The sequence below is a fragment of the Oncorhynchus mykiss genome, chromosome 26, assembly GCF_013265735.2.
Source record: "Oncorhynchus mykiss isolate Arlee chromosome 26, USDA_OmykA_1.1, whole genome shotgun sequence".
In the NCBI taxonomy this organism is placed as follows: Eukaryota; Metazoa; Chordata; class Actinopteri; order Salmoniformes; family Salmonidae; genus Oncorhynchus; species Oncorhynchus mykiss.
Genome location: NC_048590.1, coordinates 17628048 through 17653754, shown reverse-complemented (window position 1 = coordinate 17653754; position 25707 = coordinate 17628048). Strand labels below are relative to the sequence as shown.

The 25707-nt window shown below is 44.3% G+C and overlaps 1 protein-coding gene across 1 annotated transcript; it reads left to right on the top strand.

Annotated features, from left to right (window-relative positions):
- Nucleotides 1–3632: 3632 nt before the first annotated feature.
- On the top strand, nt 3633–25206 carry LOC110506320 (cAMP responsive element binding protein 3-like 1). The gene is made up of 12 exons (XM_021585854.2): nt 3633–4002; nt 13357–13561; nt 16112–16278; nt 17093–17177; nt 19108–19265; nt 19615–19764; nt 19990–20048; nt 20600–20668; nt 22783–22882; nt 23262–23391; nt 24201–24450; nt 24679–25206. Exons 1-12 carry the CDS (start codon nt 3901–3903, stop codon nt 24713–24715), a joined length of 1512 nt encoding a protein of 503 aa, XP_021441529.2. The 5' UTR covers nt 3633–3900; the 3' UTR covers nt 24716–25206.
- Nucleotides 25207–25707: the final 501 nt, after the last annotated feature.

Genomic DNA, 25707 nt, shown 5'->3' with positions numbered 1-25707 from the left:
GGAACCATATTTAGGCAGCCATATTCTTTGAGTGTTTTGTGGGTGATTGTTCCTGTCTTTGTGTTTGTTGTCACCAGATAGGCTGTTTAGGTTTTCGCACATTTATTGTTTTTGTTAGTGTATTCATGTATAGTTTTTTCTTCATTAAAAACCATGAATAACCACCACGCTGCATTTTGGTCTGACTCTCCTTCCCCTAAAGAAAACCGTTACAGTGTTTCTAAAATCCCCTATGGGAAAATGAATGGTGGAAAAACAATTGGAACCATTTCCTTGTTTGACTGCTAGGTTTCATCGGTATTTTCACTCATGGTACTCTCATGTAACAGTATAACTTTAGACCGTCCCCTCGCTCATACCCGGGCGCAAACCAGGGACCCTCTGCACACATCAACAACAGTCGCCCTCAAAGCATCGTCACCCATCGCTCCACAAAAGCCGCAGCCCTTGCAGAGCAAGGGGAACCACTACTTCAAGGTCTCAGAGCAAGTGACGTCACCGATTGAAACACTATTTAGCACACACCACCGCTAACTAGCTGGCCGTTTCACATCCGTTACATCTACACCCCAAATAATAATTAAAACAAAGCAGATAGCAGAGAACATGTCTCCTTTTGCCCTGACTTCTTGGACAGGCATCAGGGCTGCGGGCCAGAAGGTTGTGGGTACACAGTCCACCGTTGACAAGAGTAGGGGTGGAAAGAGCCCCTTTATAGTAAAAGCATTGCAGCGGTCTAAGGTACTGCACAGTGTTGCGGCTTAACTACAGCCTGGGATTCGATCCCAACCGGCTGTGACCGGGAGTCCCATAGGGCAGCGCACAATTGGCCCAGCGTCAGGAAGGTTTGGCCATGGGGCTTTACTTGGTTCATCGAGCTCTAGCGACTCCTTGTGGCGGCCCGGGTGCCTGCAGGCTGACTTCGGTTGTCAGCTGAACAGTGTTTCCTCCGACACATTGGTGCAGCTGCTTAAGCAAACAGGTGTTAAGAAGCGCGGTTTGGCGGGTAATGTATCGAAGGATGCATGGCTTGACCTTCACCTCTCCCAAGCCCGTTGGGGAGTTGCAGCGATGAGTCAAGATCATAATCACAAAATTGGGTACAAAAAAGTGCCATACACCCTCAATTCAAGTCTTGGTTTTAACTTAACAGCCCTTCACTGACATGGAGGTAGGCTATTTAAAGAGTACATGGTGGGTGGTGGAATCATGATTTTTTACCTTTATTTAACTAGGCAAGTCAGTTAAGGACAAATTATTTTTTTCAATGACAGCCTAGAAACAGTGGGTTAACTGCCTTGTTCAGGGGTAGAACAACAGACCTTGTCAGCTTGGGGATTTGATCTTGCAACCTTTACAAGTCCAACACTCTAACCACTAGGCTACCTGCCACCCCGTTGACCAACACATCTATGGATATCAAATCAAATCCAATTTTATTTGTCACATACACATGGTTAGCAGATGTTAATGCGATTGTAGCGAAATGCTTGTGCTTCTAGTTCCGACAATGCAGTAATAACCAACGAGTAATCTAACCTAATAATTCCACAACTACTACCTTATACACACAAGTGTAAAGGGATAAATAATATGTACATGAAGATATATGAATGAGTGATGGTACAGAACGGCATAGGCAAGATGCAGTCGATGGTATAGAGTACAGTATATACATATAAGATGAGTAATGTAGGGTATATAAACATAAAGTGGCATAGTTTAAAGTGGCTAGTTATACATGTATTACATAAAGATGGCAAGATGCAGTAGATGATATAGAGTACAGTATATACATATACATGTGAGATGAGTAATGTAAGGTATGTAAACATTATATTAAGTAGCATTGTTTAAAGTGGCTAGTGATATATTTTTACATCAATTTCCATTATTAAAGTGGCTGGAGTTGAGTCAGTATGTTGGCAGCAGCCACTCAATGTTAGTGGTGGCTGTTTAACAGTCTGATGGCCTTGAAATAGAAGCTGTTTTTCAGTCTCTCGGTCCCTGCTTTGATGCACCTGTACTGACCTCGCCTTCTGGATGATAGAGGGGTGAACATGCAGTGGCTCGGGTGGTTGTTGTCCTTGAGGATCGTTATGGCCTTCCTGTGACATCGGGTGGTGTAGGTGTCCTGGAGGGCAGGTAGTTTGCCCCCGGTGATGCGTTGTGCAAACCTCACTACCCTCTGGAGAGCCTTACGGTTGTGGGCGGAGCAGTTGCCGTACCAGGCGGTGATACAGCCCGACAGGATGCTCTCGATTGTGCATCTGTAGAAGTTTGTGGGTGCTTTTGGTGACAAGCCAAATTTCTTCAGCCTCCTGAGGTTGAAGAGGCGCTGCTGCGCCTTCTTCACAACGCTGTCTGTGTGGGTGGACCAATTCAGTTTGTCCGTGATGTGGACGCCGAGGAACTTAAAACCTACTATAGCAGTCCATAGCCTAATTTCGTCTGTCAAACAGTTAGGCTTACCTAATTTCTTAAATAGGAAGAAATAGGCTCCAACACAAAGACCTCTTGTTGTTAGTAAAGTCTAATTAAATGAGGATGGTTGACATTAATTATGCATACTCAAATGTGTCTACTTTCAGCACCATGAACTGTCCATTTCGGATTGATTGTGCCGAGGCTGCTGCTTCAAGTTTCAGCACAACAATGTAAGTTACTCGATTCTGGCTTATTGTGAGGTCAATAACTCGGATAAACACATCACGGGCAAGAAACATTTTGTTTTTAATCAATTAAATTATAGTAGTAGCAAGCTATCAAAGTTGACCTCTGGTCCTCCTCACCTTTGCGTTCTCCACAAACTGAACAGAACATAGACTATAGGCTAGTCAGTGCAAAATATTTTTTGGACTAGGCCTAATCCAAAATCATTTTCCTCCAGTTAACCATTCTGTACATTTTGATCGGTCTCTTAGCATCTTTTATCCAGCAGCATACCACCCTGCATCCCAATGTTGGCTTTCCTCCAAAGCTAAGCAGGAGAGGTCATAGTTGATCCCTGGATGGGAGACCAGATGCTGCTGGAAGTGGTGTTGGAGGGCCAGTAGGAGGCACTCTTTCTTCTGGTCTAAAAAACAATATCCCAAGGGCAGTGATTGGGGACGTTGTTCTGTGTAGTCTTTCAGGTGGGATGTTAAACAGCTGTCCTGACTCTCTGTAGTCACTAAAGATTCCATGGCACTTATTGTGAGAGTAGAGGTGTTAACCCTGGTGTCCTGGCTAAATTCCCAATCTAGCCCTCATACCATCATGGACTCCTAATCATCCCTGGTTTCCAATGGGTTCATTCATCCCTGTAACTCTTCCCCAGGTTGTTGCTGTATATGAGAATGTGTTTTCAGTCAACTTACCTCATTAAATAAATAGTTGTCATACATGTGTTAGGACTACATACTAATACTTTGAGAGGACCTTCACAGAGATATACCTGATGTTTTTTCATTGGAGATCTACACTTTCTACATGCCACTCAAAATACCCCAAAGCTATAAGAAGAGTCAGAGAATACCGAAGCTACTGCTTCTTTAAAAAATAAAATAAAAAGAGGCGGGGGATGTGTGCAGAGAAAGTGAGGCGGTACCATCATGAATATTAATCAAGTGATTTGTTCCTTAGAGACAGAGCGCAGCTGGATGTCGCTGATTTGAATGAACTAGAGGACACCTCGCATCATAACAACGCATATAAAATCTAAAATAGTATCTTAATAAGCACTACGCGCTATTGAGTCGCGGGATGCATATCAACATTATAGTTGTATAAGAGACAGTTCAGAACAGAGCAGCCTAAAAGAGCTGCTGTCATCGGTTCTTAACATTTGAAACTATTTACCTTGTATTGCTTTTTTGAAAATATATTTTATCATAAAGTTTAATTATAGCAATTGCACTTATGGACACCATTCTGGACAATTTCGCCCCGGATAAACTTTTCCCCAGTGCCAACCTGTTGGACCTTGAGGATTTGAATGAAGGGGATTTTCTCAACAATGTGGTATGTGTTGATGTTCATTTTTCTATTCTACATATTATCAACACTTATCTTTACGCACACAGTGATTGACAAACTGTAATGCAGCATAAATCGTGATTCGCTTTGATTCTCCGGATGTTTGATATATTATTCGGCTGTATGCCTATAGCCTATGCGATTAATGCTTCAGTGTCCACAGTGTCAGCAGTGTTCCTCTGTCTCGATTGTGATAGACGTGTTAATTACTCTGTAATAACCTGATTTATGCAGGAATTAAGCTGATAGTCTACACTGAAAATATCCAATGCACGTCAGAGAAAGGTGTTGGGTTCGTCACATGCGTGTCTGAAACGATTACGAAAGATAAACAGCCGGCATGTAAGCTACTGCTGTTTAATTTACCCAGCTGTGCATTTCAGAAAATTCTCTTTCACAATCGTGCCGGATCTAAAGTGGGCGTGTTAGGTGGAGTTGATCCTGCTCATGCATCCGGCTTCAGTGCATTTGTAAAGACTGTTGTGACAGATGTGAAAACTATCACACTTTTATGATGGCCCTCGATAAATGACTCTGATCCAATTGAAGAGGATATTCCTCATGTATTAGTTAAGTTAAATATTCAGCACATCACACACAGGGATCAAGAGTAAATGTCACTGGAAAATGACAAACTGTAACAAGACTAAACAACCCCACCACAAAGAGATGGAGTACATAATTGTTAGTAGGTGGTGGAAAATTGGACCAGCCAATGGGCTATTGGAGAAATGGTGAGCAATCTGGAAAGGATCCCATTAGGCTTTGTATGTTCCATGATGACTCATTCTTCTGAGGAGAGAGTGGTGGTGGTTTGTATCTTTAACTACTCCCCGGTGGGTCAATGTTTCATCTAATTCGAACACCCATAGGACATACAGAGGTTTAACTGGGGATGCTTCACACATATGAATGGGAAATCATGTGACATAATGGCATTCACACTGAATCTGCACATCAGCTCAACTAGTCATGCACTTGGGACACTTGAGGATGATTGTGTTCTCAATGGGGATTTGATAGACTTATAATAGACTCAGATGTCCCTCCACATTCTCCCAGCTGTGAGGGTATGTATCAAGCCTGGCCCCTGGCCCTCAATGGCTTGATTGTGGCTGGGAGCTTTCGAGGGGACAGAGACAGGGAGGAGAGGACCAGTCTGTCTTTAGTGTGAATAAGATCAGATTCTAGCAACTGACTGCCCTCTCAGTGCTGTGTGAGAGTGAATGAGGGCCTGTGTGTGTGTGCAGGGTGCACCCCTCACCTGTCTGCCGCTGCTTCCCCCTGCACAGCCCTCTGTTGAAGCCCCTCTGTAGGCAGAAGCGTTGAGGCTGGCCCTCTTCAGTGAAAGAACCCTTTGACGTCTTTAAAAAAATTACAACAAAATTACACACTGGGGGGAAGGGTGGGGAGAGGCAGGTAATAGGCAGTGTTTGTTTTACCAGTTATTATGGGGGTTTAAATATAGGTGGGTCATTTAAGGATTTCTACTGTTTAGGTTTCTGTGTGCTATTTTTTGTTTTTATAGCTTGGAGTTAGAATTTCATGGCTGCCTTGGGGTTTTCGGATGCTGCCTTTGATGACCCTCTTGCCAAGCACTTAAACACCCTACATTTTAGGTAATTGCATGGGTGGGTAAATCAGATAAGCTGCAGGCTATTGTGTAGCTTTCAAGATCAGAAAGTGTGGCCACATTATCTAGGATACCTATGGTGTGGAGATTAGCATATTCCTATGATACGACTTTCAGAAATGTGTCAGAGGGTGTTCATTCCTTTTGCATGGATTACAGACTGTAATGAGTTTGCAGGTTGTCTTCATATATGGCTGGTCTAGTCAATCCCACTTTACTTGAATGATAAGAGCAATTCCTATCGGATTAAAGGTCAGTAGCATACTGCAGTTGACGACAGAAGTGAAATATTCACTTGGGTGGATGCGTAGAATAGAACTGCACCCGCAAGTGTGTGTCTGTGTGGAAGAGGGGTGATCCCAGCCGGCAGGTGACTGGCCAACACACCTGCGTCCCACACAAGCCAGCGGCTAGTTCTGCTCACAGACGATGGAGCGTGACTGGGCATGCCAAAGAACTCCAGCAAGTCGGGGCCTTGCAGTCGAGACACACTAATGCAGAGTGGGGGTGGAAAGGAGTTTTTGGCAGAGGGAGGGGGTAATGGGATCGGCTAGCTGCATTCCTTCCCAATAGGTTCCTACAGGGACTCATTGCTCTGAGCTTCCTACTGCTGTGTTTGGAGCCAGTCCAAAATGGATGGCTATGACAAAGTGATGTAATATTTTGAAAATTCATGCATGCCTGCAAAATAAGCCAGACAGAAAACCAGTCTACCAAAAAGGGCATGCCATTGGCTCTTAGTTCTTCACAGTCACTTCTACTTTCTGCTACATGTGTTCTCTGCTGAGGAGCATAAACCCCGGCTACAAACTTCCACTTTCAAGTGGTCAATAAAGTGATTCTACCTCTATAGCTTGATTCGGTGTGAGGTGAGGTAGACTTGAAAATGGCTGTCTAGCAATGATCATAACCAACTTGACGGAGCTTGAACAAAATATATAAGAAATTTGGGCAAATATTGTACAATCCAGGTTTGCAAAGCTCATAGCGACTTACTCAGAAAGACGGACAGTTGTAATCGCTGCCAAAGATGATTATAACATGTATTGACTCAAGGGGTTGAATACTTATCTAATCAAAATATATTCATATTTTATATTCCATGATTTGTTTTGTGAATTTTTCTTCCACTTTGACATTGCAGAGACATTGCAGAAACATTGCAGAGACATTGCAGAGACATTGCGTAGATCGTTGGCAAAAAAAAAGGCAATTAAATCCATTTAAATCCCACTTTGAAAAAGTCAAGGGGTGTGAAGACTTTCTGAAGACACTGTACTGTATATACGGATCATTCATGGAAGGCTCAATAAAGAGAAACGTGACAAACTACGACGCTAAGATGTCATGAGAAAGATTACGCATTCGAGGTGCTATTATCAGTCCTTCAACTTCGTCTGTGAGGTGAATATCAAAGGCGTGGTGATACCTTTCAGGCACACCATAGGAAGAAGCTCTAACCTGTGGTAGTTGCAGGCTATGATCAATTTAGAAAGCATACAGTGTCAAGCCAGTCAGTGTTTTATCTTTGGTGATGTTGCGTCTCTTATATTGTCCTCACTGAAATGCAAGTCATACTTTTTTTTTTTAAAAGAGATCCCCTTGTCTAATTTCTGTTAGAAGAAGAAAAGTAGATTTTACAAGATCTTAATAACTAGAAATGATGTGTTATACATTTGAAATAGATTACATGACGGAGCCACAATGGCGCCTCCAGCTATATTATGGGCCTTTCCCGAGATAGTATATTGATTTAGAGATCTGAGTAATAGAGCTTCCACAAACGTTGAACTGGACCAAGTTCTGGTGAGCCTATTGTCTATTTTCAGGGCAGTTCTCATGTCCTTTATTTTATTTCTACACGAGTGCTTCCTTCACCCATTTCCTTCTCATTACATCCTTGCAGGTATCACTTTGTTCATCATCTTGTAATAAGAGGATAATGCCCATTGTAGTTGAAGTACCCACCCATCCTCCAAGCTTACAAAGAGTCTGTTGCAGGTTATTTTCACAAAAAAAACGGTGAGTTCGCGTATCGAGTATCCAGAGACAAGTAGGAATGTCTATTTAATCTTATTTTATTTTGTATAAAAGGCTGGTGGGCAGTTTTCTCAGTCTGTAAACCAGTCCTCTGTTGTAGTCTCTGGCAACCAGCTCTGTAAATGAAACGGCAGAACAGAAGAAACCAGACTTAATCTGGAACACATTGTTAGGATGGAGCTCTCAGGGATAGATTTCAGGGAGAGGCTTGCAGGAGACATAGCAGGGACAGTTCTAGGCAAGTCTCTCTGTCATAATCACCTACACATCTCTATTGGAGCAGTAGGACTGGCTGTACACGTCAGACAAAAACCTGTCTGAAAATCCACATTCCATATTAGTAACCAAACGAAGTCAATTAGCTATCTGGCTAATTATCTGTTTATGACTTATGATTGGGGAAGGATAAGACTAAACAGGGTTGTTATCACATTTGAATGGCTGTCATGCTGATATGAATTGGATTCAAATATAACAGTTGGATTCCTGTTCCCTGACCCATTTCGACCACAGTTCATTCATACCTTGCCTCGCTGGTTCTCTGAGACCGAGTCAACATTGTGGACTGGTGTTAACGTTTGCTGGAACAAGGCTGTGGATTCTTTCAAAGCGTCCAATGGTCATTTTGATTATTTAAGAAGATAGTACTTGAAGTTCACACTTTAGTCAATTAAATGCGCTAAGGTCATTTATTAGGCACAGGAAGTGCAACCGGCAGTGAGAAATTGTATTGAGAAGTAATTAAAGTGACTTTAGTTTTGTAGTCCACTTGTAGTCCCCCCCCCCCCCCACTCAACAATAATATGTTCTGGGCTTCCTCTAATCTATCACAGACTCTAAAGGGATCCAAACAGTCCCTTAAAGGTCAGGAAACCAGTCAGAGTGACACACAGAAGCCTGTCTCCAGTGGTTGTGGTTTTCAAACCCCTCTGCTTGCTAAAGAAAGCATCTGCACTGGAATTAAGAAACCAGGCCTTTCCACTCAGGAAAAGTGGGGGATGGGAGCTCATGGGTCTACTCTATACTTTAGGGTGCTCACCCGCTGCTCATGCAGAGGGAAATTCAGGCCATGGGACTGCTGACTGCTGCCTCAACCTCAACAGTAGATGAATAAATGAAATGTTGGACTCATTGAGGAGCATCAGTCAGCGAGTGTCAAGTCTGGCTGATTTGAGAGCTTTGGGAATACCAGTGATGACATGCATAATGCAGTATGTCAAGCAGTAGGTCAATTGTGTGGATTACACATATGTCATTTTGTTGGACATCAGTGTAATGCTGATGTAAACGGTAGCGCTACTTCCAAATGTCTTCCTCAAAACAGCAGGTGGAAGATGAGAATCAGGGGATGTAGAGTGCCCACTTGAGCATTTACGCATAACAATTGTAAATGGTAACGCATCAGATGCATATCAGGCTCATCTTGTAGCACCTGGTCTAATTTGGGTGCCAGTGGCAATGTGACAAGCGACGACATGTGACCTGGCCCTTAAAGTTGCAGATGGGAACATTTGGCTGCAGCAGTCTCAAGTCCTAATGTTTGCACGCAACTTAAGAGGTTTTCAAAGGGAGGTCAGATTAGGTCAAGCTGTCAAAACGTTATGGATTGCAGCTGATTGGAACGCACATGCTTTTCGCTTGGAATTTCCCTCCTCTCTTGTACTGATGTAGCGTGGGTCCTCTAGATAGTCTTCCTGTATGTCAAACTTAACAGAGTCCAGATCGTGACAGTCATCATATTGCGCTTATCTTGTCTGCTGATTTTCAGTTTTTAACTTCACCCATAAGCACAATTTCCCAAGTAATCATTTGTTCTTAAAATAACAAACTGTACTAACTGCTGCTTCTATTCTATATCTTCTCACAGCAACAAGGGTAAATCTCCACAGAGCAGCCACATTTGAACTGCACAACAGTCATTCCTGCAGATCTGAGAGTCTAGCAGCTTTCTTGGCTTGGGTCCCACGCCCAAACTTTTATTGGCCGATTTATTTTTCCTTTTACAAACACACATTTTCTCCTGCTGCTGAGCTGCTCCACGCGAACCTTGCACTCCAGTTTTCCTTCTGCAAGTGCCTGGCTAATTTGCATGCTTCACTCTGATTGGTCGCAGAGCTGACAGTTGTTGTGTCACCAGAAGGAATGCGAGAAGCACATTGGTATTACTATGCGCTGCTTGACTTCAGTGCAGCGTTTACCATGTCTACTGCTGAGACATTTATTTATGCTTTCTTTTCACCAAATGTGATACTGTGTGCCAGGAGAGAGTGCAGTACTTAATATGATTATGCCTCGCTAGAAATACTAGCACCACGTCAATGACAAGAGGGTAGGCTTAGAGGGCTTATTTATTGTGTGGTAGAATGTCTAGAATATTGCAGATAGATATGGTAACATTCCACCTCTTCTGAACAAGCCAAACAAAACACTTTCCTTGTTTCCAATCACAGTGGGTACAATACTCCCAAGAATTCTGTACATTTATCCCTGTGCCCGTGGTTTCTAAAAATATACTATTTGGTTTCCAAATCCATAACTGCAGTGGTGGCTAACATATTTGGCATCTATTATCATAGTTTGCTTTTAAAGGGCAAAGCGTTTAGACGGGCTGCAAGGTATCTGCACAGACAATGCTCCGGAGCCTTATTGATCAAGCATCGATGTAGAGTAGGGAGTCGAGTTGCTCTGGATCATTTTAACCTCTTCGGTTCCCCATAGCGTAGTGGTCTATCTTTCTCTCTCTCAGCCGCAGAGAGTTTTAATGAGAGGGCTTCCAGAAAGAGTACCACCCAGCAGCCCTTCCCCCTCTATGGGGCTTCCTGTCTGTCCAGACCTGTACCAGCTGCCCCAGCTGGAGAGATGGGCCGGCGAGGGCTGAGGGAACATCTGGGGCAGCAGAAAGGGTCTTTTCCCCACCCCAGACAGGGAAGATGTGTTTCCCTCAAGGTGCTTAAGTGTGTTTCTCTTCCCATCCCATTCTGAGAGACATCTGTAATTATTGTCTGCCATCATGACCACTAAAATGATAGACGAGAGAAGAACTTGAGTGCCAAAACTATAATGAATTCTCATTACCTGTTCCCTGTTCAAAAAGCAAGCTTTCTCTGTCTCATTCTAAGCTGAGAATCATAATGTTCCCTCAATCATTTTGCATGCAAGTACCGTCCTGGTATGACTTGGTGTACTTCAAAGCCTGCTGGCTGGTGCTCTAGCCACAACATACGTAGCAATCTAGAGACATTTTCAGATGAGGGGCAACTCCCAAAGAAACTGTGATCTTTTAGGCTTTCCTGCTTACATTTCTAGTGGGTTCATGTGCAAACAATCATCATAGTTAAAACATAAAAAAAAAAAGTCATGTTACTTTTACTCCATCCCAAATATGACCCAAATTCAGTAATTGGGTCTCTTTAAAAGACAATTTAAGTGCCATGAGGGAGAAAAAGACCCCTCTGTCTGCCTCTGAAATTCCACATCTTGGTCTATGGGGTGCAGAGCAGAAGGCCATATGTGAAACTTTTGAGGGCTTGCATCAGCAACGGTTGCATCATCATCACCATCACAGACTGAACCAGAGTACCAGGAACCTCTAGCACGGGGGCATGCGAGGGAGTTGTATTGTGTTGACTTTATTAAATAGTTTTCCATTTGTTTGTTTTTAAAACGGCTTGTTCGTTTTCAAAGGAGCTAACTACCCATACCAAATTTTTCAAATTTGGTCAATTCTGGAAGTGTTCCAACCCGACTGAGGCTACAGCTTGCTGCCTTCAAAACCAACCACTTATCTGTGTAATATACACATTGTGATTTGTGTTTGTCTTTTCCAACCACCATAATGTCCACCTTATTCTTGGCTTGACAGTGAAACATAGAAACACCAAGGTCAGTCTGGATTATCTTGGGCACATCCGCCGCTCACGGGGCACAACAGGAACCTCCTGCTGTAGATGAAAGGGTCTGGGTGGGACTGTTTATCCTGTTGCGCACTCGGCCATAGTGGTTAGTGTGCCTGCTGACGGCAATGGTGCTGCACTGGTAAATAAGCCGGATCATCTAGTATTGCCAGTGTGCCTTTCTTTAAGCATACACTGCTCTCGAACCGACATCAGCTCTATTTAATGGTGTTTGATATCCGGTTAAGTTTTGTGTACATAGATAATGTAGGAGCAAACTAAGGTTGTGAGTGAGTGAGCCTTCCATACACTCCCTTGCACTTTATCCAAATCCTTATCATGAGAACATGACAAGTAGAGTGAATGTGTCGTACTGATTGGAATTGATTCACCTCCACTAGCAAGATCATCTCATCTGTTTAGGCCTAAAATACATTTCAGCAAATGCAGATATTTTGTCTGTATGATGATACAGCCTTCCGTGGGGACACACAGTTTGGCCAGGGCTTGATCTGTGTTGGTTTTCCTGCCACCGAATTCACAATGTTGAGGCGTGTGAGAGGGCCTAGCACATGGTGAAAGAGGGATGTCTTTGGTGCTGTGGGCAGCGTACATTGCGTTCTGTTTGACAGCTGTTCAGCTCTCAGGCCTGGGTTACAAGTTCACACCTCAGACACTCCCCTGTACAGCAAACAAACTGCCCCACAGGTCGCTGTACTGTGAATAGTTGCACGTGTCTCATACTTGTAAGGATATACAACTCGCAAACAACTTTGGTAAGGGATGGAGTGATGGTGCCTCTGGAATTCTATTCTCTGTGATTCATGTCAACCTACCTTCAAAGGCATACCCAGAAGCAAGAGATGATGTGCAATTGATGTCATTAGAGATGTAGATATGTTCGAATGACACACAAATCTCCACAAGTGTTCTTATTTGCAGGGTGATTCAACATGTCTCGACATGTCTGTGATCAGGATGTCCTTCATTGCAAATCACGAAGCCCTTCAGGCTCTGGGTTGACTTATATAGTCGTTCTATTGACCCCACAGTGCTGCTACCATCTTTGTTTTTTAGTTTTTTATTATTTCTGAGTTGTAAGTTAAAAAAAAAGTTTTTTTTATCAGATAATGGGCCTGAAATAATCTACGTTCTTCACATTACGTTTACTTTTGGGCAAATTCATTTTGTTACAGCTCTAGCTATTATAAACTCCATTGGTTGTATTTCCCCTCTGCATATCATCATGGGTGAAATAAAATCTTGAGAGCATAGCTGTTACACATCTGGGAAAACGAACGGAGCATGTTGGGCTGTTTTTAATTACAGCTAGTCATGTTGGTCATTGTGAATGACATGCAATTAGTGGTATGTGTTGTTGGGATTCATTAGGCATAGCTGGTTTGAGAGGAGGTGGAGTGTAGAGGAAGTAAATGTGAACTGGTCTGTAATGTGGAATACAGGGGTGATCTGGAACACTACAGCCGGAGGACCAGACTGTGTCCCTGGGGATTTTAATAGAGCTGTTCTGATTCTTGCACACCAGCAATGACTCACTGTCTGCTAGCTAAACTAAAGTAGTGGAAAAAACTGAACCATGCACTGGTGGCCTAATAGATAGAACCCAAGGACTCCATGTGTGAAATGGTATGACTCATACTTCCAAGAGCAGGTCTACATATTGTATATTTTGGTATGGGATTCGATTACATGATTTTCTGATTAAAGGCGGTCTGATGTGAGGAATGTTTTGTTGGTGATTTTGTTTTGCAGCACTTCTCGGAGCAGATGGAGGACTTCTCCAACGAGCTGTTCAGCAGCTTCTTTGATGACCACCTCCTGGCCGACAGGAACCCACTGTTGGACATGGAGATGGACCCACCCAACCCTGACATCCAGCAAGAACACAGCTACTCCTTGAGCGGAGATTCGGCCCCCCAGAGCCCCTCCATGTCCATCAAAATAGACGAGGAAGCAGGTATGAAAAGCATTATTTTTGGTTCTTCTTCTTTGATCTTGTTCATCATAGGTTATCTGCTTCCCAGAACCCCCCCAATTCCACACACCTTATTATGCTGAAGCTAATTGGCAATTTATTGATGCTTTGACCAAAGTAAACAAGAAACGATACATCTACAGCACAATGCTTTGACTAAATATGAATTCAGGACAAAAAGAAGAGCTCCACCAACAGTGCTGCTAGGGGTACAAGGTCTTTAGTTTGATAGTAGTGTAAGTCCTACGTCACTAGAATAGCTGTATCAGATCTGTATCCGCGCTCTCCGCTCCTGCCCTATCTCCCGACGCTCCCGTGCCGCACAGAGAACCCATCCAAGGAGCCGAGCTCACATAGTACACTCCCAGCCAAGCCCTGCCCACCCTGGAGGAATCAAGGAAGCAAGTCAGGGGATTCCAGGCAGTCAGCCAATACACACACACACACACACACACACACACACACACACACACACACACACACACACACACACACACACACACACACACACACACACACACACACACACACACACACACACACACACACACACACACACACCATGTGGCTTCTGCAGCCCTTGCAATGACTCCAAGCTGCAAATGTTTCTCCTTGATTTCCCTTGTGCTTGGGGCCAGGGGAAAGAAGAGCCATAAATATAAAATAAAAAAAGGGAATCTACTGGTGGGGGGTGGGGGGGGGGGCAACTACCGTGGCTCTCCAAGGGAGTTGCGTCACACAGAGTTTTACTTAGGGCTTAGGGTAGACTGAAAGCATAACATTGGACTGAGCAGTGTGTTAAAAACCACAGTCTCACACATGGAACGTTAAATCACTGGCCCCCCCAAAAAAATTATACAGGAATCCCCAGTAAGATTGATGGAACAATGGATGGAATCTAATGAAATGGATTCATATGGGATCATGGCCACACACATTCGTTCCACTGAATGTCAACATGAAAGTGTGCATGTAGATGCACAGCACTTCCATAGCAGTCAAGTTCCCCAAACTGTCGACAGAGCAGAGGCACCCACAGAGCACTGCTGCCAATGCAGATTTGATTCCCCATCCCCTTTGCCCAAAACACTGTAAAAAGCCCATTGTTAAAGAGATTGACTGTTAAAAGGGTGTGTCTAGCTTCTTTACTGCTCTCCGCCTAGGTGTAATGTGTGGAGATCAAACTGCCATCCCCTCTCATAGCCTGGCTAATGAGCTCCCAGGCCCTGCCCCAATCCACTCAGATGCTGAGTGAGGGGAGTCCGACTAACTGTACTGACCTGCCTATAAACTTCAAAGGCAATCCTGATGCTTCCTCAGGGCCACGACACATGGCCTCATGGGTATGGGCAGGCTGTAGCCATGACATCCTCTGAGATGTGAGCTACTGAATGTAATGTCATGTCTAGATACTCTACATAAAATTACCTGGATGTTCTGTTGGTTTGCATTAATTATTTGTGATGACATGCCAGTTACCGTTAGTGTTGTCCTTGGTCACATTAATTTAGTGCATCCTGTTGCTTCACTGATGGAATCTTCCCATAGAAAAGGGAAGACCTCATCATAACATTGCAAGCCATGACATGTTGATGTAGAATCCCAGGGAAAGTTGTTACTACTACTGTAAAATAAGTATTTTTGTTGTCATTGAATAAGACATATTTCACTCATCTTACAGTCCATTATATATTGTGTTTGGCATAGTAAAAATGTAATCTATTCCTTGTGGACAATTTAGGATGTTGCCCAAGGTTGCCAATACAGTAGACTTTGCTGAGTGGATTGAAGATTTTGACGCCACTTTGGGTTTCCCCCGTGGGGTAAAGTCTGTGGACATAAAACCCCAGTGGGGGAGGGATTTACACCCTCCCCATAATCAGTCTCCCACTGCTCCCTTTCCCCTCCTCGCCATGGGATTCTCGCCCACACCCCAACCTGTCTTCTGTTAAGGAGCACAACTTGAAAGCCTGCCTACAAACTTTTTTATAAGCCTCTGTAATGTTTTATCGATCCAATCGGGGTGCCAGCAAACAAATGAGGGAAAAACCGGGCTGCTAACGAGGACCCCTGGTTGTGAGTGCTTTTACTCCTGACTTTGAAACTACAGGACGGTCCCTCTTCAGGAGAGGGCTTTGTACTCACTGGCCTCTCACTGTTTACCATCTTCACAGAGGTTATTAACGGAGGAGGAAACTCATTTCGGAGGCAGAGAGTCCTCTAAGTTTAACGCTATTGACGTTCACAATCGGCTGCTTCGCGTTAGCCCTGGATCACGAAGAGGATCCAGTCTGTAGATGTGCGTCACACCTGCTGCTTTAATGTACACTGATCTGTCAACCAATCTTGCTCACCTCTAGTAGTATCCCAAGATGTCCCTTTGAAATACACAGGGGGGCCTCTTGGTTTGCTTCTTGGCCCCTGGCCTCTTCATGTAGAGTACTGTATGTTACAGAATGGCTAGTTATGTAATGATATCCCTTGAGACATACAACAAATTCGTTGACCAAGTCTTCTTTTTCTTCTCCCCAGAGTTTGAAGGAATGTGGTCCTTCAGCCAGGACCTGACGGCCATCCTGGTAAAGCAGGAGCCTGATCAACGGGCAGAGCCTTCCTCTACAGTCCCCTCCATGGGGAACTCATGCTTCCAGCCTCTCAACCTCGCCCCACCACCTCACAGGAGCTCATCGGGGGATATAGTAAGAAACTGCAGCCATCGAAACTATCACCTAGAACCTATCCTAATCTGTTACTAGGGAAAGCGTTTTTCCTGCTTGTCAAAAGCTATGGAAGACTAAGCCTCTTTATAAGCCATAGGGATCTCTCCTGGCTTTCTCCTCTTCGACTAAAACGTGAGCTGTTTGAAGGACAGCTACAAATGTGGAATTTGGAGTCTAGTGTCTTGCTGGAACAGCAGCCTAAAATCTCATTTTTGACACAGAATGTAGTTCAAAATGTGATCATTAAAAGGAAAAGAAACCGATGTTGTAAGTGGAGGAAATAAACCATTCACACAGTGCACCCCTACAGGACCAGCACTGTGACTCATGCATCCTTGTCCATGGGAGTAATTCATGGCTTGTGTGGCTGAGGTGGGGCTTAGCAGTCAGATGTGAACCCCAGCACAGCTATTACCAGTTATCACTGGTTACCAGGCCTGTAGCCCAGCACACATTACTACAGTACTGTCTCTTTTGGTAAACTAGTGGTACATTTAGTTTGAACATCTTCAAATTCATAGGATATTTAAAGTTCTGTGAATATTTTTTGGGATTAGGGCACGGTAATCCGATTAGTTCCAGCTGTAAGAATGGCCTCCAAATGGTGAGTGCCCTGGCTACATGGTCCCTAGTTGGATCTCTTCCAAGAACCATTGGTGGAGATGGATTCCCTCTCTTCGGGTTACATAAATAGTTTGTAACCGTCTTCAGCTGTGTTTACTGTCACTTGGAATGTCTCTTGTCCTATACAAATATCCTGCTGTTTTTTTTAATACCATTGCTCTTACTCCAGTGCTCCAAAGAGTTGAACCTCAACCCCACACCTGCAATCAAAGATGAACCCAGAGAGGTCAACCAGTTCCTCAACATCCCTTCAGGTGAGAATAAATTACAATAAGCAAGATTACATTGACTTTCAAACATCCTTAAGGGCTTCTGGATCCAGACGTTCTAAGAAAGGTTTGATTTTGAAAGTGACCGTTCCTTTAGACGCCTCAGTTTCTTTTGAGAGGTCTGTAAAGGTTATGTGCAGGTGTCACAGGCGTTTACCTCCAGTCGATTCCTACCATAGTGCCCTTCTACGAGGGGGGGGGGGGGGGGGGGGGGGGGGGGGGGGGGGGGGGGGGGTAGAAGAAGTTGCCATGAAGCGTGTGTCACGGTGACCCACTACAGTGTATTCCCGATGACACACCACCTGTGACCACTATTCCAGACAGTGGTCTGCATGTTCTTTCTCCTGCATGCTCCCAATCGTTAAAGCGATTGTGAAAATGGCTAGGCTATGGTGGATAGGGATAGCAATTACTGCGAGTAAGTGTGACACATATTGTACAGTGTTCCTTTTTTTTGTGTGTATAACGTGTTATTTTTCTAAGAGGTATTTCACTATGAAACACTATTAGTGATGGCTCATTTCAGACATGAAGTGTTTCCAATTATAGCCTGCTTGCTTTTCCTTTTTCCATTTTTCGCCTACGCGTACGAGACGAGACTGCCTCTGTTCATTCATGTAGTATTTTTCGGATCTAATTGCTAATGAAGGTAGACAGAAAAAGCCCACTGAGACGCAAGTCCGCTAGTATATTATTAGAGCAGTGGTGCTGGGGATTGAGTGCACTTTTTTTGGGGGTGTTGATCTAACCAGCTAAGTAAGATTCTGTTCCCATCTCCTTTTCTAGTCCTTCCTTAAGAGTGGCAATATTTTTTGTTCTCTACACTAATGCCTTCAAAAAAAATAAAAAATAAATGCCCATATACTATCTGGCATTCTTATTTTCAATATTTCTGTCTGGGGCACCAGATTGCCCAATCCTTTTAAAGAGTGTATCAGAGAGACAAGGGGAAGGACTGCCCTCACCTACAGAGGCATTCAACTGGAGTAGAAACTAGAACTGACCAGATACACCTGTAGAGACGCAGCTGGACCTGTTCAGCCACCAGCCTGCAGATTAAAGTGGCTCGGTTAAAGAGACACTTTTACTGGTTCAGGGGTTGCAGAGATGGCCTTTATGGTGCAGAGGAATACCTCCATATAAGACTGAACCCCATCTGGTGGACCATAAATCTTATATTCAATAACCACAAGCCAGCAGCAGCACATGTCCAGTCTAGCCCTGCCTCCCTCCGCAGAGCGCAGCCTGAACAATAACGTCTGCGTTCTGTCTGCCTCTGCCTTTGACAAACGCCCATTTTCTCCTATTCTTCACCTCCGTTTCCAGTAACAACAGAATAAAACCTGGGCCCTGTGTACTCTGGACTCACACCAAACTAAATCCATGGGTCATACCGGCATGGGTCTGGCCTGGTGTTTGGGAACTGTGTTGGGGTAAATTCTGCCTGGCACAGATATCTTAAAAAAGACACAGTCCTCACTCCCATCCCTGTCTGAGCTCAGTTCAGATACTTACACAGAGGCTACTGCTGACAAGTGGATGGGAGGAGGTGATCAAGCAATGCGAATAAGAGCAGCACTGGCTGCCTTACTTACTGGAATGAAGCTGTCTCTCTGTTTGAACTGGCTCTGTCCAGGAAGTCATTTGCCATTTTAATTACGGATCTCTTGGCAAAACGGACCGTTTTACGAGGTCTGGATTTGCACCGCTCCTTTCCACTGTTTAAGTTGAATTAACTGTCTTCAGCTCGATCCCACACGACAGATGAAGTCAGACTTTTGTCCCCTAACCATACAGTGACTGTATGTCATCATGAGGTGTTGATGGACAAAGGCTTTGAGCATATGGGTCATATTGCAAGTGATGCATTTCATAACCATTGGTGCCCTATTTTTTCTGCCCCCCCCCCCAACAGATGATCAGCTGCAGCTCCCCCCCACCCCTCCCAGCAGCCATGGCAGTGACAGTGATGGATCCCAGAGCCCCCGCTCCATACCCCCTTCCAGCCCAGCCCGCCTACAGGCCCGCTCCTCCGCTGCCATATCCTCCTCACCCCTCCTTACCGCCCCACACGTAAGTGCTGAGGCCATCCCACTCGCCACTCGCCAAGGCTGATCTGTGGTATGCCTTTCCTGATGACTTTGGGCTGTGCTTTGGATGGTTCCCTATCAGTGAAGGTTCCCCAGCATAGCTCCAAGCCCTTCCTGTCAGTAGAGTCAGAGCCACCCACGATGACCTGGGCTGCAGACAAACCCATCTGCTGGACATATTAGGAGTTAATATCCACATCCTCACACTGACCCTGACCACCACCCTAGTCTCTTCATTAGGAGCTGCCCTGGTGTACAGATATAATACACACAGTACCACAGATTCCCCAACTCATAACCAATTCATAAAATGTGTCCTTATTTCTCCACAGAAGCTACAGGGCACTTCAGGGCCACTGATGCTGACAGAGGAGGAGAAACGCACCCTGATTGCTGAAGGTTACCCCGTACCCAACAAGCTGCCCCTCACCAAGACCGAGGAGAAGGCACTGAAGAGGGTGCGCAGGAAAATCAAAAATAAGGTACTCACCCTTACATCCTGGAAAGTGAAATGTTGATTCAGTCAAAAAGAACTGTATGATTTGCTTCCAGAAAATGTGTAAACCAATTTTTAACCGCAAAACTTATTTTATACCTGTAATCTCAAAAGTAGTGTTTCCACAGGCAATATTCATATTTTAATATCCTCCATTTTATCATATGAGCTGTTATTGATTTTGGGATCCCTCTCTCACCCTTCTGTCTAGATATCTGCCCAGGAGAGTCGCAGGAAGAAGAAGGAGTACGTGGAGTGCCTGGAGAAAAAGTAAAAGCAGGACACTTTCCCCTTTCCTGTCTGCCAACTTTTTTTCCTCCTCTCTCATCATCATTCCTGTTCTCCACTTCTTTCATTTCGCCACTCCTTCATTGTTTGATTGTTCCTTAGCTAATGCCAATGGCGTTTGTCCATTAAAGCATGCGGTCACACAGGGCCATCTGAGTCACACGCAATCACTTAATCCACTCCAGCAAAGGCCACTGTTCCTTACCAGGAAAATCACTGACTTTCCATCCATGGTCATTGTTGTTGTTTTTTAGTTAATATGTAAGACCTAAGTACATTACAGAGGTGCAGGGGTTACTATAGGATTACCACTATGCCTCCTAGGACCACGGACTGTGTTGTGTTAGCATCCAAAATTCAAGCACTTTCTTTCAATAGCCCATGTTGTCTGTGATTATCAAGAATGTGTATTTCAAATGGTCAGACAGCCGGTCAAACAGCCTAATTCTCCAGCACGGCAAGCATTTGTCTCACTCTTCTATTTTGTTCTATGTGCTGATTGAATGTATGGATGTGACTTTTGTGTCTCACAGGGTGGAGAACTACACGTCTGAGAACAGTGACCTGTGGAAGAAGGTGGAGACACTGGAGAGTGCCAACAGGTGAGCCGTGACTTTGAGTGACAGACTTTATGTGTGTGAGTGTGTGCATGTGTGAGCACGCTCTGAGTGATGCTAGACACATCCCCTGAACCAGCAGTTTCAGTCAAGGCTTGAATAACCTTTTCTATTCATGATACCTGTGTGTGATTTGACTGCTACTCAGCAGTGACTACGACATCCTTCATTAGGCGGGGGGACACTTTCACAGTGTTGACCATGGTGTAAATGCAAGTTATTGGACTCAATAAAATACATCACAGGCGACACAGACTCTAAAGGCATCACAGCCTGTGCCAGCCTCTAATTTACAATAGGCATTTAAAGCTGCTTGGATCAAAGTAACAGCGTGACAATATACCTCTCCCTAATTACAGCACAAAGGGAAACAGCTCAAAAAGTGCACACTCAAATCTGCCTCATAATAATTTCAGGCCCGAGAAGGAAACCACAAGCCTCCTACAAAGACAGATCCCTCTGACTCAGCTCCTAGCAGGCAGTCCAAAGGGAACACACAGGAGCCAGCTAGCAACAACGTGTGGGGCGGTTGTCCCAACAGCATATTCCTTGCCCTTGGCTTGTAAAGAGGGGACAAAATGGGCTAATCTGTCAATGAAAGATGGTAGACCAACAAGCAGTCTTTTGTCCTAATGTACTCAAGTTCATTTTTTGTTGTTGTCTCGCATCTCGCACACAGTTAGCTGGATACTAAGTGCTGGCTGTACTTTAAATTCTAACGTCTAGAAAGGTTTGGTTCATGAGGAGGGTCCAAGATAGCTCTTGAAAAATTGAAGGAGTCATAGAGTCACTCATGCAGATGTTTCCCAGTCAAGGTCTACTAGTGTTTTTTCTTGTTTTATTTACACAGTCTATTTTAGTCCCTTGGGAGCAATAAGGTTTATAGATAACAACTGTACAAGCACTGACCAACCATGATTCAATTCAAACGTGATGACGCAATGGACATTCCTCACATGGGACGTTAATGTTCCGTTTCCAGAGTTTCCATGAGAATTATCCTGTTAGGATTTGACCCCCAAAAAATTGTAATCACCTTCATATCCAAATGGACCATTGCATGAAGCTCTTCTTTTATGAGAATATACTGTATTTTGAATCTCTAGTATTAACAGCATGCTATTTGTTATTGTGTTATCTGGGGTATCCCAAAGGACCAATATCAAGTCAGTATAGCTGTTTGTATGTTTTTAAACTTTATTCCAGTGTTATAGTCACATATTGTGGTTATGGCAAATCGTTTCATGGTGTTTGGTTTATGTGAAAGCTAGCATTGGAAATGTATTTTCTACCAATAGTGGAAAACATGCTCCCTCTCGTGGTGAAAATATGAAAGCTCGCCTGGTTTAATTTCTTATTGCAGCCTGACCCAACACTCATGCCTGTCTACAATGCAGTAATTAATGTCTAAAGGGAGAGAGAGAAAGAGAGAGAGAGAGAGAGAGAGAGAGAGAGAGAGAGAGAGAGAGAGAGAGAGAGAGAGAGAGAGAGAGAGAGAGAGAGAGAGAGAGAGTATGAAGGAGGTTGAGTCCAAGTGGGCGTCTGCATTGCTTGTGGTTTTCAATAGCTTTCTATTTGGGCAAGGCTTGCATTTTGTGGGGAGAGGGAGGGACTGTGGGAGCATGGTTCACACACTAGAATTACAGACGTCTTATATAATTTCCAGCTCTGTTTCCTCAATGTGTTATCCTCACATTATCTTTTTTTTCCTCCCTCAGAGGTGAACTTCAATGTCCTGGATGCTCAGAAGAGCCAGACAATTATGATTCCGTGTTAGTTGACTGCGTCCTCACTCTACAGTCACAAATATAGCCAGATGGAGAGGGATTATTTTTGGGGGGACTTTAACAAATCATTTCTGGGAAGTGTCACTGTCAGTCATCTGTGTGTGTTTGCGTGTGTACTATATGCGAGGCTTGCCTTGTGTTACCCAACAGCTGGAGCTCAACTGGATGATTGTCATGACTGACAGTCAATAAAGAGTCTTCTGGAGAACGTTTTAGGAGGAGGATCGGTATTGTAGATTCCGCAAGAGAATAAGGCTGTATTATCAGTCAATCTGAAACATGTATTCTCTACCTCCTTGCTCCTTTCTCCAGAACTCTACTCCAGCAGCTCCAGAAACTCCAGGCCCTGGTCACAGGAAAAGTGCCCCAATCCTGCAAGATGGCCTCCACGCAAACAGGAACATGTCTTATGGTACTTTGCATACGATTTATTCTTATACACACATGCCCCACCATTATCGCTCTCTTAAACAATGCTAAAATCCCATACACATTTTCTGTGCTCTTCACTGACCTAAGATATTGTGCGTTTAATGTTCCGTGGACCTAATAGTCATGCCAGTCAAAAATGTCAAATGACTGCTTTGTTTGTGAAAATACTCACTGCAATGGACAGGGACACTGGCTTATGGCCTGCCCTACTCTTCTATAACACACTGAGGCAACCCCATGAACTCAAACTGGCAAAAGCCTTCTCAGCTGGAGAACAGAACCTCACTAGCACACTGTGCTCATGTCGCTCATGTTGACCGTGTGCTGTTTGTTGATGGTTTCTGGTTCCCTCCCGCCAGGTGGTGGCGCTGTGCTTTTTCCTGGTGCTGGGCTCCATTGTGCCTTGTCTGCCTGAGCTCTCCTCCCTGTCCCATACTGTGAAGTCCTCCTCGCCCCTCCCCTCGGCTGACGTCTACACAGCCAGCCAGGGTATGTCCCCCTACCCTTCACCTGTCACCTAGAACAAGGTTTCAGGACGCTGCGTCCTGGGGCCACCCGTGGGTGCATGTTTCGTTTTTTAGCCCTAGCACTACACAGCTGATTAGAATAATCAAGGCTTGATGATGAGTTGGTTATTTGAAACAGCTGTTTAGTGCTAGGGGGAAGAAAAACAAACCTGCACCCATGGCTGCCCCAGGACCAAACCCTGACCTAGACTTGTCTACCATCTACAGCATGAGGAACACAAAGTCTTTAGTTGGTTGTCCCATACATATCCCATATTTTCGGGGCCTATGTTGCTTGCCCATCAGCATTTCCGGACATAATGTGAAAAGGAACATTGTGTAGTTTAATAACACATCAATGTGGCATTACATCTGGTCTTGTAGTGTTTCAAAAGCAACAGACTCAGGCGAGTATGTTAGCTGAAATCACAATATCCTTCTGTTATAATATACAGCTTGATGACCACGAAATGGAAATCATACATGGACCTACTGGCTACTCAGAATTGGTTGGGGAGGGCTGGGTTGCCTTAGAAACCTGAAGTCAGCATGGCACAGGAAGCGGTTATGAGTTGTTCTCCCTGGAGAAGTCACATGACCGTCGCACACCTGCTGAATAAAGATGGTCGCCCTGCTCACACCATTCCATTCTTCAAAAGAAACCTACTTTTTTTTTTACTGTTAGTTTACATTTTCTTACAATAACGGAATGGTTCTATGTTCCTTTGCAGTGTTTGGAGGATCCAGGCAGTGATTAACATTCTCTATTTGTCTCTGTTTGTGTCTGTTTAGTCCGCTCCCGCAGCCTACTCTTCTACGACGAGAACTCCTCGTTGGAGGACGGTCACGGGGGCTTCCTGAAGATGGAGGGGGACGGCTCGGAGGGGGCGCCCCTCGACTACAACGAGGACCGGTCGGCACGTGACAGCCACGGGGGCGAACACGAGAACACCAAGTACCTTAACAAGGCTCACTCCGACCCGGTGGACTACAACAGGACCGGCGCCCAGTTCCTCCAAGAAGAGCCGCAGTACCACAAAATGTAAGCTGAGGCCAGACAAGTAGGGCTGTAGACTCTGTCTCCATCTGTGTTAATGAGAGGATTCTCACAAATTGCTCTTCAGAACCAGGGACTCATTATTTTATCAGTGCTCCTTGTAATTACTTAAACATCAACAAGAACAATTTATTTGAATGAGATTGTTAGGTTACCAGAGTTTGCCCAGTGGCGTATGTTGTGATACTGACAGACTCTTTCTCCCCTCCACAGAGAGCCAAACCCCGAAGGAGGAGCGGAGTACTTTTAACCTTTAGGGGCGGAGCTGCCAAAAACACACAGCTCTCCAGACTCCTTACCCATGTGGATGTGTAGTGACACTACGGCGCCCCCTAGTGTGGCATCCCCAACCCACCTCTCCTTGCACTCCCTGACCTCCTGCAGTAGCTCCCTGGCCTTCCTGTTCCATCTCATTCCCTGAAGTTCCAACCGGTAGAGAGGATGAAGAGGGTATGTGAAGAAGATAGAAATGATGGGCAACTGCAATCAAAGCTCCACAGAAACTTTTCATCTTTGACTGGAGGCAGAAGCAGGGAGTGAGAGGGGCTTTTTGAAACCTCTGTGTGCAATGCGTGTCTGCCTGCACTTTCAAGTGGGTGAGTGTGGTTGCAGTGCTTCTGTGCAGAGGAAGTGCTCCTCAGATTCCACCACACTGTTGCTTTTTCAAGGACTGCTAAAAATATTTAGAACACAGGAGGTACTTCAGGTGAAGGGTGTATCGGATCTATAGCAAATTGGATGGGAGGGTGGGGGGGGGGGGGGGGGATAGGGATGGGGGGGGGGGGGGGGGCTGTATTTTTAATTCCAGTTGTCCTGTTATAGAAATTCCCTCTCCTAATTCACAATTGGTAATGCAATTATTTTAATACATACATTTCAAATATTGTCCTCCATTACCTTTCGCTTAAAATGCGCTCTAGTGCCTAGAATTATACATCTTTCAATGGCATTTATTTGACATTTGACCACATTTTGTCCCATAATGTTTAAGCTTGTATATGCATTGCACTTTTTTGTCTTCAGGTTGACCTTGCAAGCTAATGGGCATAAGTGCCTTCAAACTCTTTCAGTGTTTGTATTCTCACACCATCCACATGGGGTTGTTCATTTGATTATTTTACTCTTTATGCAATCTAAATCATATGTAATATATACGTATTATTGGCATCAAAAAAATAGCATATTTATTTTATGCAAAAAAATATAGTGAACTTTTCTTTTTACGAATATCAATTATGATGT